The sequence below is a fragment of the Asterias amurensis genome, chromosome 1 (genome assembly GCF_032118995.1).
Source record: "Asterias amurensis chromosome 1, ASM3211899v1".
In the NCBI taxonomy this organism is placed as follows: domain Eukaryota; kingdom Metazoa; phylum Echinodermata; class Asteroidea; order Forcipulatida; family Asteriidae; genus Asterias; species Asterias amurensis.
Window position 1 is genome coordinate 12,727,846 of NC_092648.1, and position 21,250 is coordinate 12,749,095.

General features: G+C 38.3%; 1 protein-coding gene across 1 annotated transcript in view; it reads left to right on the forward strand.

The window, feature by feature from the left end:
• The window catches only part of LOC139946002 (Golgi resident protein GCP60-like), a 33,656-nt gene extending 14,161 nt beyond the window's left edge, over positions 1-19,495 (forward strand). The window contains exons 3-9 of the mRNA XM_071943586.1: positions 2,850-2,990; positions 5,645-5,758; positions 6,354-6,441; positions 9,588-9,693; positions 13,078-13,209; positions 14,646-14,933; positions 15,596-19,495. Of these exons, the coding sequence (XP_071799687.1) occupies positions 2,850-2,990; positions 5,645-5,758; positions 6,354-6,441; positions 9,588-9,693; positions 13,078-13,209; positions 14,646-14,933; positions 15,596-15,816 (1,090 nt within the window). The 3' untranslated portion in view covers positions 15,817-19,495. The remainder of the gene's footprint in view (positions 1-2,849; positions 2,991-5,644; positions 5,759-6,353; positions 6,442-9,587; positions 9,694-13,077; positions 13,210-14,645; positions 14,934-15,595) is intronic.
• The last annotated feature ends 1,755 nt before the right edge of the window (positions 19,496-21,250 follow it).

A 21,250-nucleotide genomic window follows, 5' to 3' on the forward strand; every position in this document is an offset into this window, starting at 1 on the left:
CATGAGTATTTCCCCAAGCTAGAATTCCGTATTGAAAGTGGGGCAATGCCAGCATATTATAAATAGAGAATAGCACATTCCTAGGCAGAATATGTTTAAGTTTACGTAGAAAACCCAAAATTTGGGAAACTGATGTGTGAATCTTTTGGCAGTGAGACTTCCATGTAAGGTTGCTGTCGATTATAACACCTAGAAATCTAAAAGAATTAACTTGGCTTATTTTAGAGTTGTTTATATACGCATTGATGTTATCATCTTTACATTTATTTGAAAATAACATAAAGCAAGTTTTCTTTTCATTAATTGATAGTTTGTTACATTTAAACCACAAAGAAACCTTTTGCAATTCTGAGTTCATTACTGAAACTGCCTCCTTTAAGTTACTATGATAATGACTAAAGAAAACATTGGTGTCATCAGCAAATAGAATAAAGGATAACAATTTGGAAGAATTACAGATATCTTTTATATAAAAGAAAGAGTATTGGACCTAGAATTGAGCCTTGAGGTACGCCACATTTGATAGTTTTAGGTGTAGAGTCATAATCTTTCCATTGAACGAACTGTTTCCTATCAGAGAGATAGCTTTTGAACCAGTCCAAGGCGCGTGCATACTAACATTTTGGTTACCAAATTGACAGAACATTTTTCGCTTTGTATGTGGCTAATTGCTGCGTGACGCAGATGCGATTGTGCGTCTTTGAGTGCACATCTCTATGGCATTTGCCAACCACTGTACGCATGCATGAATGGAGTTAGCATACTTCATGGGAATGGTCTGTTAGCGTTTGACAGAAAATTTGGCAAAAAAAAAACACATCATCCATTAAAATTAGTAAACGGGCAGATGGCTTCCTGATTTTGTAAATGGGAGTGCCTGTTTTCTACTTAAAAACTTGAAATGTGGCTGTGCCACTTCATCAAATCCAAGATCTGTTCCATGTCCATGTATTATTCCTGTATGAAGGTGTTGTAAATGTCAAGCCTGATGATTCGCAGAGGCATCAAAGGCCATTTCCTCTGTGCCCCGGGGTCATTGCCTTGGTGCCCTTAGGTTCATTGCCCTGGTGCCCTTAGGGTGCCATTTACTGAGGAGAAAATGCCTCTGGTGTCCTTGCCCTTTCAAAAACTAAGCATACAGGCCTGAGCTGTATGGGGACATTCACATGCGGTCTGTCAAGTTGGCATTTATTTTTAAAAGCAGGCACCGCAGGTGTATTACTCTGCTCTGCTCTTAACCCTGTACATGAAAAGGACTTCTGGCCATTCTTTCAATTTACATTATGCAATGCCTCATCAGCTGGATTAGTTTAAGTGCTTTCAAAAGAGAAGAAGAAAAAAAAGTGGACTTTTGCCTGTGCTTCCTATTAAAAGCCTCCTCTTGTTAGTTGGACACTAATTAGATTGGAGCTTCCTACAACTCTTAAATGCAGACATCCAGAAGATGGATTCAATAAAGATAATGAAAGAGGCTCTCTGTGTGTACAAAATGGTAGCTGTCAAAGAAAAAATGGGTAGTAACTAAAACAGGAATGACAAAATTGATTCGGTTTCAATCTAGATGTTCTCAGTGTGTGGACTCGTTCGAAATGGTAGTCGTCAAAGAAAAGCAACGAAAAAAATTGATTTGGTTTCAATCTGAAGCTCTCTCATTATAATCTTCATACCAGTACCAACCCCCGGAGAAATATTTCCATCTGAAATATTGTTCAAGATATTGATAGCTAGATAGCTCAGTTCATTGAGTACCCGCACATTAATCCAGAGGTTGCAGTTTCAAATGCTGCTCCAAGCCAAATTTTTTTGTTCAACCCAAAATTAATGTTAAGAATCCGGTATTGACCCCTTCACCCACGTCACACGCGGCGACTGTGCCAAGCTCACCATTTTGGTGGTCAAATAGGTTAACCTGTAAACGCAGCATCAACTAAAATGCGCACTTCAGTGAATAACGCATGTTGACATTGACCACCAAAATGGCGCATCCAAGATTATTCTGATGATGACGTCAGGTGAATAGGGTCAATACTTATGGTTGCAAACAAGGGTTTGGGCTGCCATCAATGCTGGCTGCAGAATGTGGGCACAACACCTTGTAAAACCTTACAAGCTAGACTACATTGATAATAAAATGGTAGTTCAATGCTCTGCACTGCATAGGCCCCCCCTACTCGTCCGTAAAACTAATGAGCAATTATTCCATGGATACGTGATTAGGGCCCATCTGTGGCTTTAAACTGTATTGTTCGTTATGTCATTATTCAATAACCAGCTTCTAATACCATGTTGTGAAGGTGGTGAATGCATAATGAAAAGAGCTAACTAGATGTTGTAATCATACAGGGCCCAATTTCATAGAGCTGCTTAAGCAAAAAATTCATTGCTTAGTAAAATCAGATTACCGGCCAAGACTCCACTCAATTGTAATGCTAAGTAAACAACAGCTCAATACAAGTCATAAGCAATGTATATGGCAGGAAATTTTGGCCAGTAACATGTGTAAAATAAGCGAGCTATTTTCGTGCTTAAGCAAAATTTTTGCTTTTTATAAGCAGCTCTATGAAATTGGCCCCAGTTGTACACAGTAATATTAAAACACTAGTTTTGTGAACAGTCAGCTGTGCCACCACAAAATAACCCACTGCAAAATTCCAATACAAATTTACGTTTCCCTCACTGAATAGAAGTGCCCTTTTACCAGAGGAAAATTGATGTGCCTCTTCAAGATCGAAACTCAAGGCCTGCACATCAACCGTCCGGTGCAGTTGGTGTTGAAGCCCACTGGAAATTCTTAATTATAAGTAGCAAGATTTTAATGTTTTTTTGTTGTTGACATATTCTCCCCTCAGGAAACAATGGCAGGACTTGGACGACATGAGCAAAGAGTCTGCGATGCTTGAGTTTTGCCGACATCTTGACAAGACGTGTACGCAGCTGAAACCTTACATTGAGGCCCATAGGAGGGAGAAAGAAGAGCAAGAAAGAAAAAGGTACAGCTCCCTGATTCCTTGTGCTATTTGTTGTTTCCAAAGTCATTTCACTAGTTATTGTATGTTGGACTTGCATGCAAAAGTTACAGCCCAATAACTTGATAATTGGTTGATTTCATGTTTACGTATAGCTTTATTGTTATTTTGAAATTGGATTAGTTATCTCTTAAGAGTGAATAGGAAAAAAAGTGCTTTTGTCTCTTTGAATTTTGCGCATCATTGTATATGAGATATAGAAGTGCTTTGTATTTTTTCTGTGTTCCATGAGTTCACATTACATGTACATGTAGCTTGAATTTTATCTTTCATCACTAAACTGTATTGTGTAATAAATAAATTGAAGATTTCAAACTTATTAGGGTGTTTTTATTTTTTGTAACGGTTTGTTGTAAAAGCAACATTTTAAGAAAAATAACACGAATTTCAAAATGTTGTTTTTTTTTATGGAAAGTTTGAGCTCGTTAATGGTTAACAAAAAATTTACAGAAAAAAAGTTCTTGATTTTGCAACCATTAAACTGGCTGCAGTAAACCATGTAAATTTACGCAAAATGCAATGCAGAATTTCAGAATGGGATGTAAAAAAACCGAATCCACAACATTGACCAGTCAGAACCAGGGATTCTAGCTTGCCGGAGGATTAAACAAAATACACGCTGGTACATTATTACTAGTCCACCGGGCTACTTAAGAAGTCAATTTGCCTAGCTGGAAGCACTCTTGACTAGTGTTTTCATGTCAGGCTAGTGACAAATCCAAGCTCTTCAGTCCTCATACCCTTGGGAGGGTGCGAAGATGATCACGCGCCTCAATCCCCCTGGTCTTTGGAATATATTCAATTAGAAATTTAAATTTTTCTTGATAGAGGTGCCCTCTTTCATGAGTGTCTTGCCATTTGATGCACATAGTTTAAGGACTGAATATGACGTCTTTGGAGATTTCATGGAGACATAGAAGGCCTCTCTTAAGGCCCGATCACACAGGCCTCGAAATATCGAGAATGAAAACGAGAATGTTCAAGACAATGGACACTATCAGTAATTGTCAAAATCCAGTCTTCTCACTTGGTGTATCTCAACATGTGTGCATTAAATAACAAACCTGTGAAAATTTGAGCTCGATCGGTCATCAAAGTTGCGAGATAGCTATGAAAGAAAAAACACCCTGGTCACACGAAGTTGTGTGCTTTCAGATGGTTGATTTCGAAACCTCAAATTCTAAACTTGAGGTCTCGAAATCAAATTCGTGGAAAATTACTTCTTTCTCGAAAACTACGTCACTTCAGAGAGAACCGTTTCTCACAATGTTTTATACTATCAACCTCTCCCCATTACTCATTACCAAGTGAGGTTTTATGCCGATAATTATTTTGAGTAATTACCAATAGTGTCCACTGCCTTTAAACATGCACGCCCTCAATTGGTTGAATAAGTGTGGGCATATTCTGCGTGGAGCGATTCAACCAATAGAATGCACTCTCTTTCAAACGATATCGTTTTCGTTATCGCTGCAGAGTGACTCGGCCTTTAAGCCTGGTTCATACATTGTACTTCCTGCGAAGCAAAATTTCTTTCGACACAATTTTCCAAACAGCGCGAACCAGTTATTACGCCACCAAAAATGGCTTTGCATATTGCAGGAGGTATAAATCGGGCATCATGATGTAGGCCTGTATGCTGTAGGGCACCAAGGCATTTTCTCCTCAGTAAAGGGCACCAGATGCGAACAATTGTAAATTTCTACTGGAGCATTTTAAGGGCACAAAGGCATTGACCAGGGGGCATTGAGGCAATCGCCTTTGTTGCCTCCGTGAAGTATCAGCCCTACTAACCTCCCCCAACCCATCAAGATCCAACTGCAACTTTTGTTTGATTCTGTTAGACTCTGGACTGCATCAGTAAACTGATCCTGCTTTATTGGATCAGGCATACCACCTTAATCAAGGGTTCATTAACGTGGGTGTGGAGTTACCAAATGGGAATGGATTTTGTTTACAGCTAGGGGGCACAGACATGCACTGGGGCATCTGCCCCCGCCTCTCAGTTATCCAATGTTACTTACAATTTGCAATTTATTTTGTAGGCCCTAGTGTTATCAATCTGGAAGCGTCTGAGGATGTACATGTATGTTAGGCTACCAAAGTAAATACACACTAGTCATGCTCGTTTCTCATAAAAAGTCCTACCAATTTCTGTTGATCTGCCTTCTCAAAAGTACATGCACTTGAAATATTTGTAATGCCTTTGACATCATACAGGCCTTGAACCTGCTCTTAAAGGGGCACAGCAATTTCCCTTATGTCAGGGGCACTTCTATGAGAAAAACGTACATTTTTTTGTTTGTACTTGCAAAAGCTTCAAGGGCACCACCGCAATTGCTGTTGGTGCCGTGGGATATTTGAAGTCAGAGCCCAATTTCATAGAGCTGCTCAAGCACAACACTTTACTAAGCACAACAAAATTATAGCCTACTTACAAGAATAAGGTTACCAGCCAAACTACCACGTCCCATGTACAGTTTGTGACTGATATCCTGCTCATTTCTGCTAAGCAGGAAGACGTTACGCAATATTTGTTTGCTTAAGCAGCTCTATGAAATTGGGCCCTGATATAACAGTAAGTTTTGAATTATAGAAATCTTGTTTTTCATCCTCAGAATTGAAGAAGAAGAAAGGAGGATACGAGAAGAAGAAGAGCGAGAAAGATTACGTCTTGAGGAGGAACAAAGGAGGAGAGCAGAAGAAGAATCACAAAGACAAGAACAAGAACGGTTAGTTTCATTCACTTTCATTCACTACTTTGCGCAACAACAAGTTACTAACAGGGCTCAAATTTATCCTACACCAAAGGCCAGATGCCAGTGGGGGGGGGGGGGTGTTCATATTAATCGGTCAGACTGCAACCAAAAAAGAAAGAGCGCCTTTTAAACATCACCAATATTTTTACCAAGAAAAATTTTCACCCCCCAAAATTGTGCATATATGCATGTCATCCGACGAGAAGTGGATTTAGTGGCTCTATGACATTTGGCCAAAGTAGTAAAACCGTACAATATTGTCAAGTCTCCAAATTTGTAAAAAGAAGTAAAACCAAGAAAGGACAAGGAGGCATTTTAGGATGCAAACTTGCCCCTAACTTGCCACTGACATGCCATCTGCCAATTTCACGAACGGCTAGGTTCATTTAATTCCAAGCATTTCCACACTTTCAAGAACAACTGATTTTCATTGTAAGTCTGCTTCCACCTAGAGTCCATAAAAGTCTTCATTTCATCACTTCTAAAATTTATGTTTATAAATCTGTAGGAGTCCAAATATTTATCATATCTTTTTGACAAAAATCTTTCTTGTTGTTTCTGATTACAGGTTACAATTTAAAGAGGCAGTGTATAAGCAGTTATTACCCCAGTTACAACCAGTCGTAGAACAGCAACATCCCAACAATCCCCAGCAGGTTTGTACATGTGTAGATCAAGTAGATCAAGTACTTTGTTTTAAATGTAACTTGTTTGTTAAAGGGAGGGTACAGGTTTGGTAATTGTCAAAGACCAGTGTTCTCACTTGGTGTATCCAATCATAACCATAAAATAATAAGCCTGTGAAAATTTGGGCTCAATTGTTCATCAAAGTTGCGAGAAAATGATGAAAGAAAAAACACCCTTGTTGGACAAATTTGTGTGCTTTCAGATAAGATAAAGACTTCTAGCTGGAAGTGTTTTATTATTTTAGTGAGAAATTAGCTCTTTCTCAAAAACTACTTTACTTCAGAGGGAGTCGTTTCCCACAATGTTTTATATTATCAACACCTTTCCAATGCTAGTCAGTTTTTAAGTTAATATTTGTTTTGAGTAATTACCAAACGTGCACCTTCTCTTTAAAAGATCGGACGAGTTGGTCTATAAAAAGTGTTTGTAACAGTTTGTTATAAAATGCACATGGGTAGAAAGATGTTTTAAAAGTAGAATACAATGATCCACACAAATTTGCCTCGAAATTGCGTGGTTTTCCTTTTACTCTGCGAACTAACATGGTCGGCCATTTATGAGAGTCAAAAATTTGACTCCCATAAATTGCCGGCCGTGTTCATCGACGAGGTAAAAGAAGACCACGCAATTTCGAGTGACACTTGTGTGGATCATATTCTACTTTTAAAATATCTTTCTAACCATGCATTTCATAACAAACGGTTTCAAACACTTTTCAAAGACCAACTCGTCCGATCCAAGGCAACGTGTCCCTTTAATGTCATCCAATGTACATGGATGTAGTTTTGAATGATAACCAATAATAATAATAGTAGCTTCTTATAGCGCGCATATCCGTCACTCAGTGAAGCTGTAACTTTTGTGCGAAAACACCTTCCTTTGCATTAAGAGCCCTACACCTTTTACATATCACTGTGTAATGGTTTACAAGGTGATGTGGCGCAATATGCAGACAACCAGCTGCAAAATAAAATCCTGTGATGGGTACTTCTGTTTATGTTTGTACACTTTATGTACATGGACACATGTATATGAGCATTTTCCGGTGCCGACCTTTAATCAGTTTGTGATTAGAAAACGCATGCCACGGTTTTGTTTTTCACTCGAATATGTCTAGTTGGTTGATTAGTCAAAATAGTTATTAGTTTTTTGTTGAGAAGTAAAAATGTTAACATCGCAATTGTGGGTGTCATATTCATTTTTATTATTTTTCTCTACTGCAGTGTGTTTATGAACTAATGATCTTACAGCAAAGATGAATTATCGTCACATTGATTAAAACTAGTATCACCATTACATTTCTCATTAACTGTGAATTAGTTTGAGTGGAGTGACAGTGCTCCAGTGCTAGGTTGATCCAGTTGGACTAGCTAGTTAAACCATGCAGCATTCGGTTGACACCTAGATCGACTATGATTTTAAGGGGACTGGACGCGTTTGGTAATATTGTCGAAATTCAGAAATCTCACTTGGTGTTTCCCAACATCTGCATAAAATAACAAACCTGTGAAAATTTGGGCTCAATTGGTCATCGAAATACAATAGAATCATATAAGAAAAAACACCCTTGTTGCACAAATTTGTGTGCTTTGAGATGCCTCAAAAAGGCTTCAGGCCTGACAATATTAGTCTGTTAATAGTCTTTTTTTATAGTCTTTTAATATTTTAGTGAGAAATTACCTCTTTCTCAAAAACAACATTACTTTAGAGGGAGCATTTTCTCACAATGTTTTATATTAATGACAGCTCTTTGTCTCTTGTTACCAAGTAAATTTTTACGCAAACAATTTTTTTGAGTAATTACCAATAGAGTCCAGTGCCTTTAAGGCTAGTCGTCTCTAGTCAGCCACCTGAGTTCGATTTCATAAAGCTGTTAAGCAAAAGATACTGCTCAACAAATTTCTTTGCTTAGCAAAAATTTAAGTGGGGCACCAGTCACAGCAATGTGAACTTAAGGTCATTTTGGCTGGTAACCTGTTATCTGTTTAGCATTTCGTTCATGTGCTTAGCAAGTTTTTGTGCTTACAGGCTTTATGAAATAACTGGGTCCCGAACTTGTTCTGGGTTCACAGTATAGCTCTGATCTATGCACAGCTGTGCCACAATGCACTACCTTTGCGGTTGAATAGCTTCACCTAAGTGGATAGATACATGTAGGTTTTGATGTATTAATAAATGGCAAACCTGTTTGTCGCTGCTGTTAGATAAACACATACATGGCAGGTGAGGGTGTTGCCTCAATCAATAATGGGCCAAGCTTTAAAGTTATAATACAAATAACAAATGCATCTGTGTGCATCGCCTCGGAACATAATCGTGTTGTAAAATCTGGACTGTTCCTTTTCAAAAGGCGAATGGAAAAGCCAGATTTCATTGAGTGTTATATTCTGCGACAATGCACAAACGAAATGTATTCAATATTTGTTTTAAGGCAGTGGACACTATTGGTAATTACTCAAAATAATTATTAGCATAAGACATTATCTGGTAATGAGTAATGGGGAGCTGTTGATAGTCTAACACATTGTGAGAAACGGCTCCCTCTGAAGTAACGTAGTTTTCGAGAAAGAAGTAATTTTCCACAAATTTGATTTCGAGACCTCCGAATTAGATTTTGAGGTCTCGAAATCAAGCATTTGAAAGAACACAACTTCGTGTGACAAGGGTGTTTTTTTTGTCATTATTATCTCACTAGTAAGTTTTTATGCTAACAATTATTTTGAGTAATTACCAATGGTGTCCACTGCCTTTAAGTTCCTACATTGTGTTGACCTACACGTATTTTGTTCTCATGTCTACACATGGTAAATACTTGCCCACTGAAACTCGTCAACCCCACACTCTGAAAATCAAAACAAGAACAATTTCCCTGACCAAACATGAATTGTTTTTGTTGTTTGCATTGCACTTTTCTTGTTTTGCAGCAAGAAAAACAATCATATTCTATCTCTTCTTGACTTAAAACAATTTCATGAGTTGACACAAAGCATTTCACTTTCTAGTTTTGCAGCAGCAAGTATTTCAGAAGAAAAAAAACAATCATGTTCTTTTTTTTTGTGACGGAAAACCATTTCAAGAATTGACAGAAAGCATTTCACTTTTCTCGTTCTTGCAGCAACACGTATTTCTACAGCAGCTGCAAGAGCATTACTACCAGCAGTACCTGCTGCAGTTACAGCAACCAGCGAGGATGGAACAGCAAGGAGACAATCCTGTCACAGGTTTGTTTTTATTTTCATATTTATTTCATTTCATTTATTCTGGTTGTGAAGCCTAGGACTCTCAAAAAAAGCTAACTTAATCAATGTACGATGACTTGAGCAAGGTAGTCAAAACGTTGAGACCAATTTAAGAACTGACTCCGTGATAGTACAGTTAATTTTGACAGCCTATTTTTATACCATCCGCCCGGGTAACAGTTAAAGCCATTATACACTTTCGGTAAACAGTATTGTCCAAGTCCCACACTTAGTGTATCACAACATATAAAATAACAAACCTGTGAAAATTTAGGCTCAATCGGTCATCGGAGTCGGGAGAAAATAACGGGAAAACCAACTCTTGTTTCCGCGCGTTTCGCCGTGTCATGACATGTGTTTAAAATAAATCCGTAATTCTCGCTAACGAGAATAAATATTGTTTTGATGTTTTCTCAAAAAGTAAAACATTTCATGGAACAATATTTCAAGAGAAGTCTTTCACCATTACCTTCTGTAAACCCTGTAAATTATTTGTAAATCTGTGAACTTTTTTTTTTCTGAACCGAAAGTGTATAATGGCTTTAAAAAGCAGGACAGTTCTTTTCAGAACTGAGAAGTCACCCAAACAATCTACTCCGCGGTAGTAGAATAAAGAAAGACAGTTCTCTTAGAACAAACTCTACCTGGCAAGTAGATACATACATGGTGTTACCGCAAACCAAATACTTTTATATTAATCACTGTACTAGCCAAGAACCCTATGGAGAAAGACCAAGAAGGAAGTTTCAGTTTTAGATATTGGAGGAAAACCCCAGAGAAATGTTGCAGGGGAACACCAACGCAGTCAGGTGTAACAGTCATATTATTTTCTTATGGGTTTTACCTGCATCACAATGCTCGTCCGACATTCCCCAAATTGAGATTAGTTTGTACCAAAAAAAAACACGATGAAGGGTCATCTTAGCACTAGAGCTTTCAGATTATAAATCAAGGTTCACAAATAGTCAATAAAGTTTTTAAAATCTTGTGTGTTATTCACTTTCCCTCTCCTGTCATGTAAACTGATCATGACAGTGGCGCCGAGATTCAATTTACTCTTCTGCAGGAAAACCCGGCACATTCAACCCAAAGGGCATTCTTCCATTTTCTTCTCTTCTGTCTTTTTAAAAAGATGTTCTCTGTAACTGTAGATCCAGGAATAGACTTGGTTACTGGATGGCGGTCTTAAGTAAAAAATATAACAGTCATCTTCATACTATTGGATAAGACTCAAATTACTTGGTGCAGCGTAATGATTTCTGATGGAAACATTGATTGTGGTTTTCAAGAAATGGGAGAATATGTCGCCCATAGAGACGCTCGCACATTATTTTGTTTTGAACAAATGAATTTTTTAATTTGGGGTTGAACAAAGACAAATCAACTAGAGCTGGACTTAAACCTGTGATCTCCGGAATAACGTGAGATCTCCGGCACTCTACCAGCTGAGCTATCTAGCCAGCCCTCATGTTGGCGGTCTCACAATCTGGCCATATCTTTGTTCGGGATGCCAGGCAGATTGCCATTCAACCTGGGCCCAATTTCATAAAGCCTGTAAGCACAAAAATTTCCTTAGCATGAAATTTCTTCCTTGATAAAAACAGGATTACTAACCAAATTTCCATTTGTTGCACATTGCTTGTTATTGGTATTCAGCTGTTGCTTGCTTATCCAGAATCGATTGGTAATCCTGTTTTTAATCAAGGAAGACATTTTTATGCTAATCATTTTTTGTGCTTACAGGCTTTATGAAATTGGGCCCTGTAACTGCTGTATAACCAGGGATCACATCCATGTTTCTGACCCAATAGGAAGCATCAGCAGAGGAATCTGACTTTTTATTTAAAAATATAATGTAGTAATACACAAAGGAAATTAACTTGCGAGCAGGACCCAACCTCGTTCCCTGGGGTGATCGATGTTCCAGGAGTTAGTGTCAAGAGGTATCGGGTATCATTCGGTGCACTGCCCATGGTAGCGAGGCTGCAGCAGGACCACTTAGCATGTCGGGTCACTGGTCCATATTTGGGATTTTCTAAAGTGTGAACAAAGCTGAGCAGTGTGAACAAAATTGGCTTACATGAAGCTGTGGGAATCAATGAACTAGCCAGCTGGGCTAGTCTGGCAAAACTCTGACTGGTCCCTTGGGTGTTTTTAATGGCATTTGGCTGGCGGACATCAGTAGAGGGAAACACTGCATACTAAGCGCTCTAAGCTGGGTTGTGCATGTTAAGGCAAAATATCCACTTTAATGTATGTAAAATGAAGATCACATTTCCTTCCGAGTTGCAAAAACAGAATATTACTGGAAATTTGAGAAGGTCGGCTTCTTGACTGAGGCATGTGATTTATTGATTCGATTTCTACAGAATTTTGTGTAATGATATTATGACATTAGTGTGATGCTGTGTTCATGTACATATGCAGACAGTTTGAATCCAAAACAACATGAACACATGTAATATGTTTTGTTTTAATAAAATGGTCACAAAATATTCAATTATGTAATTCAATTTATGAGTTTTGAACATGTATACACTTTTGCTGTACTTAACTTCTCATATTTTTACAATTCTATGGTGTCTCACTTTCCATTGGCAACAGCTATCAGAATTTTTTTTTTTTTAGAAAGGTGTTTTTTGATATTATTTGATATTATCAACACCACTGTTGTCATCATTACATCATTAAAAAAATATTCTGTCTGAAACAATTTGTCCGTTAAGAAGAGAAGATGTATCGCATCTGTCTCTTTGCAGTTTTAAGTATTTTTTGTAACACAAAACACAATGCCATTATACACTTTCGGTACAGAAAAAAATTAAAAGTTCACAACTTACAGGGTGTACAGAAGGTAATGGTGAAAGACTTCTCTTGAAATATTATTCCATGAAATGCTTTACTTTTTGAGAAAACATTAAAACAATATCAATTCTCGATAGCGAGAATTACGGATTTATTTTAAACACATGTCATGACACGGCGAAACGTACGGAAACAAGAGTGGGTTTTCCTGTTATTTTCTCCCGACTCCGATGACCGATTGAGCCTAATTTTTTCACAGGTTTGTTATTTTATATATAAGTTGTGATACACGAAGTGTGGGACTTGGACAATACTGTTTACCGAAAGTGTATAATGGCTTTAAGTCAACGTTTGAACATAATTTGTTTCTGTTCAAAATAGTACACAGTGGGTTACATGTATTGATATTCAACTGTAAAACACAAGACCGCCCGACTTGTCAGATTATGAGTTTACATGTTCATTGACAGTCCTCATGAGATGCAGACATTTACATCTTCAAATTCAGGCAAACGTCTTGACAAAGTTGACCTTTTTGTTTATAATTTCTTGACTTTCCAGGAAGTAACGGAGAGTCGGCAACTGCCCCGGACCTTGAGCAGGGCCTGACTGATCTCCATCTATCCAGCCAAGCACAAGCTCCTAATGGGGATTTGAATAGAGATATAGATGAAGACGAGGGACCAGACAGAGGTAAAAGGTTTAGCCTGTCTTTGTAGTAGCATAGCAGAGCTGCCAGCTCTCCCTGATTCTGCAGAAGGATCTCTGAAAATAAACCAATATTTCCATGATCTCATGAACAAATTTTAAAATCTCCCTGATTTTGGAAATTTTTCCCTATTATGCTGAATGTAGTTACTAATATCTCCCTGATTGTTTGACATAATCTCCCTGATTATGAGATACAAATGCTGGCAGCTCTGGCATGGAACTCTTCTTCCCCGTTCCACTAATTTTAAAAAAGAGAAAAGCAATCTATGGTGAATTGTCGTGCTTAAAGGTGAAGTAAAACGAAACTGCTTTGCTACTTCAGAATCTCAAAGAGTTATTGTTGTACCAAAGTTGAAACCAGAATGACACTTTAATCCTTATGCACAAAATCACAAACAAAACGTAAACTGTTGTTTTCTCTCATGCATGGCCACCAAATTTGTTGAAATGTTCACAACTTATGCTAATGTAGTACTTCCATTAGCAATAGTTGTAGCCGTAACCGTGGCTGCTTATTCAACCTTAACATCTGTGTACCTGCAAACTTTTCAGATTTAATGGGGGACTTTTGGGACGCTAGGTGACGCTAATGTTCACAACTTAGGTCTTTTCGGAATTGCAATCTACGCCATCATGCTAATGTAGTACGTCCATTAGCAATAGTTGTAGCCGTAACCGTGGCTGCTTATTCAACCTTAACATCTGTGTACCTGCAAACTTTTCAGATTTAATGGGGGACTTTTGGGACGCTAGGTGACGCTAGTGTTCACAACTTAGGCCTTTTCGGAATTGCAATCTACGCCATCATGCTAATGTAGTACTTCCATTAGCAATAGTTGTAGCCGTAACCGTGGCTGCTTATTCAACCTTAACATCTGTGTACCTGCAAACTGTTCAGATTTAATGGGGGACTTTTGGGACGCTAGGTGGCAGCAGACTTACTAGGTAATTCCATTGTTCTTGGTAATGTGCGCTTGCTCGGAACTACATAAACAATGGCTATTTACTTGGTAAGGCTGCTGCCACCTAGCGCCTCAAAGTCTTCTATTTGAATTGTCTAAATTATTGAGATTACTGGCTGTAGAACTGGCTGTTTCTATTTTTGACAAGAGACAGCAATGAGCAAGATCAAACATTTCTGTCAAACGAGGGTGCCATTTACTTGCAACAGTACAGATTTTCAGGAAACAGTGATTTTTTCCTTTATTTTAAATAAACATTACTCGCAATACTTCTTGCGTCACTATCTGTGGACACATAAAACTGGTGTTCCTATTTCTGAGGTTTCAATGCCAACAGGTATGCCTTAATTGTATGGTGTGTTTATTAAAAACTTGACGATTGGAATAAATCTGTGCTTCCAAGAAACAATGATATTCTTACCATTTAAACCGTATAATGATGTGCTTTTTTTCTAGAAGGGACAGAAATAGCCAAGCCAACCTGCTGGACTGCAGAAGACAGCAAGGAGTTCAAGGAGAAGTTAGACAAGGACTCTGAAGGCATGATCAAGGTGGGGCACGGAGAAACCGTCACGGTACGGGTGCCCACTCACGAGGAGGGCAAATACATCTTCTGGGAGTTTGCTACGGACTACTGCGATATCGGATTTGGTTTACACTTTGAGTGGACGGTCGCCCCCAGCAATGCTATCAGCGTTCATGTTAGCGACTCAAGTGAAGAGGATGAGCTTGATGATGATGAAGGTATGAGAGGAGTACCCTTACTCCTTACACTTGTAACAGTCAAAAGTCCGCCAAAATTTGAATCATCGTTTTAAATGATTTGGGACGATTTAGCCTGTACCACCCTCTCTACCCAGCGGCTTATTTCGTTTATTGTGTTGGACTGAATGCTTAAGATCATAATTAGAGTCCAACAGCTTGGGTTTTGAGTTGCTATATGCAGGCCTTGAAATAACCCACGGCACACACAGCAATTGCCATGGTGCCCTGTGCTTTTGCTGTGGTACCCTTTGCAAAGTTCCAAAACAAATTAAATTGTCCTCAAGTGTCCCTTACCGTAGCAAAATTGCTGTGCCCCTTTAATAACGAAATTCAAGGCATGTCACGTAAACAAAACAAGTACCCTAGCTACTTAAATGCCAGCAGCCCCAAGTCTTCAAAAGTTGCAACCATAATTTTGAATGATTTGGAAGGATTTAGCCCTCTTTGCGCATGGAGCAAGGCATCCCAGCCTTATCAAGAATCCAAACATTTAGGTGTTAGGTTAGCATAGACTGGAACTTATAGTTGATGATTCAAGGGTGGTCTCCTTAAAGGCACTAAGGGGTTTACTAAAAAACTATCCAATTCTCTAATGGTACCAACTTGGAGTCACTGTACCGTCTTTTCTTTCCTTTTTCCAGAGGACAAACCAGACCCCGAGCGAGGCGCCAAGGAGAATGGTCCACCTATTGACGAGATTATACCAATCTACAGGCGGGACAGTCACCAATTCAAGTTCTGCGGGAGTCACAAGTACCCAGGTCGCGGCGTCTACCTGTTGAAGTTCGACAACTCCTACTCCCTCTTCCGTGCAAAAAGTCTTTACTACAAAGTCTACTACACACGGGACGATCCCTCGTAGAGACGCGAAGGGTTTTGTGGTGTGTAGGTGCCTAGTGAGAGATCGATTTGACTTAAATTGCTTCATAAACTGGTTATATTTATAATTGCAACACACACTCGCTGGCCTTGATATTGTCATTATTGGTACGTGCTGGCTTTCTTGTAGTGAGGTTGCATTTAGCGTCTGTATTTAAGACTTTGCTGTCGTCAAGATTCAACACCTTCCCCCACCCTTGGATTGAGAACTTGCGGTAAAGGAACTGTATATGCACAGAAATATATACAAGCGGTGACTTTATTTGGTTGAATGCAATTTTAATTTGAGCTTCTATGCACTGCAAGAAACACTGTGTGATTCAGCATCGGTCCTTTTGGAGGGTTTTTTCTCGGATAGTGCTATAAAGATGGAGAAGCAGATGAAGAAAGAGATTTCTTGGAGATGTTAATGGGAAGACATAGGATCAAACAAGTGTGCTTTGTGTGATCGCGGCAGAAAACAATGTGTGATTGTTTATACAAGTACCAAGTCTTTATAGATGCTTCGTAGTGCCGTCTGCGTTGTGATATTATCTAATGGGAGACTTTTGGACGGTCCTTTTTTACAGTTCACGCCAGTAGTGCGCACGCTCAGACCTACACGCGAAATACTAAACATGTGCGCGCAGGCTCAGAGCTGCAACAAGGAACAGTTGTGTCTGCTGCCGCCAGCGTCTCAAAAGTCTCCCATTCTCCTTCCTTCCCTGTGGTTCCCCGACCCTTATTCTTGAATTTTCCTTCCCCCATCCCTTCAAGTTGATTGGTGATCTCCCTCAGTTTGCACTTATGCCCTTAGAGCCAGTAAGCTCATGCAGAGAATGCCTGACAAGTAATGATCAATGTAAACCTAGAAAATTGGCATCTGTACATCGCTGTTGTATGTACTTGTTTAGGTACATGTTTCCTTCAATAAAGCCCGGTTCATACTTCATGCGAACGCGGAGTATGATTTGAAGTAACATGGCTGTTTTCGCAGCGAAGGTTTCGCAGCGCATGTTTCGGTGCTCAACTGTTTCCAATTACTCGTTGCGATCAAAATTCGTCACCGGCAGGAATTGTGAACCAGGCTCAAGGTTGCATATGCCCCCCACCCTTATCCCTTTATGGGTCTCTGTAATGCATATACAGGCACTGGACATGTTTGGTGATTACTAAAAATGTATGTTTGCATACAAACTTACCTAGCAACAAGCAATGGAGAGCTGTTGATAGTTAAAAAACATTGTGAGAAATGATACCTTTGTAGTAACTAGTTTATGAGAAAGAGGTAATCTCACTAAAATTGTTCAATTTGAAAAAGACTTCAGGGCTGAAGCCTTTCTCAGGCATCTGAAAGAATACAAACTTGTGCAACAAGGTTTTTTTGTTTTTGCTTTCATTATTTTCTTGCAGCTTTGATAACCAATTGAGCCAAAATTTTCACAGGTTTGTTATCTTATGCATATGTTGGGATACATCAAGTGAGAAGACTTGTCTCTGACATTTACCAAACACGTCCAATGCCTTTAATTCAACCAATGTCCTGTAAACAATGATGGTTTAAATGAATATTGTTACATACAAACAAGGAAAGAGAACAATGTTGTATTCTTTTTGTAGAAATAAGTCATGTTGAGGTTAACAATTTAAGTGGAATAAATCTTGATTCATCACCAGAAAGATGTAAATAATGATTACACACCGGAAGAAGTTGGTGTTTTTCAAGATTTGTTGGTGGGGTGTGGAATTCAGTCCTGAAATTGCAATGCAAAATTCTTAGAGTATAGACCATGATTTTTGTTTACAATAAGTGTGACCTTGTGCATTCTTTTGCTAGTCTGGCAGGCAAGATACTGCACTGGTCATATGGGAAAGTTGACATTTTGTGTCATAATTTCCACATAAATCCAAGAGTTATGAAAGTAAAAGCTGAGATGTGCCCCCTTTCATCATATCAAAAGTTCATAAGAATTAGACAGTGTAATCTCCATAAAATATAAGATTTTATGTTTTCTTCCATTAGGCTGTGTACATATCGTGCCTGCAGAAAGTCCAGGCTTTGTCGCTCGTTTGTAAACATGTGATGTCACAGGTCACATCGTCTATAGTTACACATTCTTAGTTTCTAAGGGCTATAATGGCCCAGACTGAGGGATGTGTTTTGGGATCTCCTGATTAGAAAAATATTTCATTCAAGAACCAAATAACTTCAGAGATTTGAGCAAGTCTATGTAAATGATGTTTGAGGCATTGCATGGTGAGGTATCAATGTATAATCGGTTTGCGGTAACACCATGTGTGTATATCTACTTAGCTGTGTAGATTAAGTTCTTTTGAGAACTTGTCTTGCAATTGTTTTACTCGACTGCTACAGAATCGACTTTTGGATTTCGGGAGACTGCACAGTTCTGAACAGTTTCTGGCAGTTTTTTTCAGAACCAATTTTCGGAACTGAGAAGTCTCCCGAATTCTGAAAGTCTATTCTGCGGCAAAAGAGTAAATAGCAAGACAAGTTTTTAAAAGAAAATAAGATACACAGCAAAGTAGATATTGAACATGGAGTCCATAAAACTAGAAAGTCTGTGACTTGTGCATTTTGTCTTCTGAATGATAAAGCTAGAAATACACAGTGTAAGTTAATGTTTAGTTCTCACCAATGTACACTTCATTTTCGGGTTACTTTATTTCTTTGTTTTATTCATTTGAAATGTACATGTAAATCTCAACAGTTAAAGACAGTGGACACTATTGGTAATTACTCAAAATAATTATTAGCATAAAACCTTACTTGGTATTGAGTAATGGGGAGAGGTTGATAGTTTAAAACATTGTGAGAAACGGCTCCCTCTGAAGTGATGTAGTTTTCGAGAAAGAAGTAATTTTCCACGAATTCGATTTCAAGACCTCAGATTTAGAGTTTGAGGTCTTGAAATCAAGCATCTGAAAGCACACAACTTTTTCTTTCATAGTTATCTCGCAACTTCGACGACCAATTGAGCTAAAAAAAATTACAGGTTTGTTATTTTATGCATATGTTGAGATACTCCAATTGAGGAGACTGGTCTTTTACAAATATCAATAGAGTCCAGTGTCCTTAGGAATTAGAATTCTTAGGGAATTAGGAGGAATTAGAATTCAGCAGGTATGCCTCGATGGTTTTCAGGAGAACCGATTCTCTCCATACAAAGTATCAAGTTCTTAAGACAAAGTATCAAGTTCTTTTTTGTTAGTAATGACTCTCACCCCTGACAAACCAATGATCCATTTTGACTGTATCCCATTAGCACAAATATTTAATGTCCATTGTTTAAGCTGTCTAGTGTAATGCTTAGTTTTGCAATATGTTTGTTTTTGATAGATGTTTAAAAAGTAAGCACCTTTTCCTACACCATGCTTTCTTTGACCAAAACTCAAATCTTTGAAATATTTTTGTTTCAAGAAGTTGTTGTTGTTGTGGGTCCCCTTTTGATAGAAGAAGGTTTGGATAAACTCTAGTGAATATTTGTCATCATGTTTTGGGGTGTATGACAGGTTGTTCTAATGACCTAAATATTGTGGATTATGATCAGATAGTTAAGGTTCTTTTCATAATAATTATAAAGATTCATGTGTAAAATAAATATATATCACCATGTGAGTTTATAATGATATAAATATTAAATGCTTAAAAGGTCTAAAATATATACACCTTGTCACTATTGTTTTACTTTTACCGTGACCTTGTCTTCGATATTTTGCATGGTTGCATGTTTTATTTTTCAAAATGTCCACAGATTTACATTAAACTTACAGGGTTTGAAGATAATGATAGTGGAAAGCTTCCCTTCAAATATTACTTACTGGGGTGCTGTAGTTTTTGAGAAATGAGTAAAACAATGTCATGAAAATACGTTGTTACATGCTTAAAATAATTTTCGTCTCATGATCTGTGACGTAAGACGAAAGTTGTTTTCATAACATTGTTTTACTCATTTCCCCAAAACTACAGCACCTCAGCACGTAATATTTTCAGGAAAGCTTTCTACTATCATTATCTTCAAACTATTTAAGTTTGGTGTAAATCTGTGGACATTGGTTTTTTGTCCTACAAAAAGTGCAAAGACCCTTTAAAGGCAGTGGACACTATTGGTAATTACTCAAAATAATTATTAGCATAAAACCTTACTTGGTAACGAGTAATGGGGAGAGGTTGATGGTATAAAACATTGTGAGAAACGGCACCCTCTGAAGTGCCATAGTTTTCGAGAAAGAAGTATCTTTCCACGAATTTGATTTCAAGACCTCAGATTTAGAACTTGAGGTCTCGAAATCAACCATCTAAACGCACATAAGTTCGTGTGACAAGGGTGTTTTTTTCTTTCATTATTATCTCGCAAGTTCGATGACCGATTAACCTCAAATTTTCACAGGTTTGTTATTTTATGCATGTGTTGAGGTACACCAACTGTGAAGGCTAGTCTTTGACAATTACCAATAGTGTCCACGGCCTTTAAGGGGTTGTGAATGAACTAACTTTTTACCCTTCCCCAAAAGAATGATGCACTATGGTGATATTGGTGGTTCCAAGTATTGAGACATTCATTTCAGTTTACCAGACCGAAATCCAATATCCTCACCCTCCTCTACCTACCCTTTCTCTAATAAAAATGTAAATAGTTTGCCCAAAAATCAGTTTTTCTATGCAATGCAATTATAAGCACACATCACAAATAGATGAATAAGGGGTACAAAAATTCAAAATAAACGAAATGTTTATTGTTGTTTGCTACAGGAGTTTGATTGCATCAATAGCATGTTTAGACCTTGCTCTTTCTTCCAACAATTGGTTAGCTCTTTAAAACATAAATATTGTTTTGTTTTCGTTTACCCCTCATCTTAGGACTCGGTAAGATACGGGAAGTCTTTGAAGACTATTGACAAGGGGCGCTACACCCAAGCACTCCTGGGGTGCGTTTTGGCGGCTGTAACCAATAATTGTTTCTGACGTCATAACCAAAATGGTAACCGAGCTCACAACTCGTTCATCGTTCAGTCTTAACAGCAGAACCAACGACCAACAACGGAAACAGTGTTTGGTTACCGCCGCCAAAACGCACCCCTGGGAACGAGGTTGGTGCACCCCTTTCCTTTACTCCCCGCGGCCATTTTGTTTCTGAGCGCGGGTATCGTGTCTTCAAAGGCGACTGCTCCACGTGTGTGTGGTGTAAAAGCAGATTTTCTGCAACATTTTACATCGAAAACCGACATCAAAATTTAACAACTTCCACGATGATAACTGCACGGATGTTCATAGAATCTTCCTAATCAGGTAAGTGATTCATGTGTTGATGCAAAAGAGGAACATTGAGGGGGTTTCTAAGACAAGATTGTCTTGGCAATACAGTCAAACTATTGTCAGCTAATGATATAACCCAAGACAAATCGAAGAAACATAGATT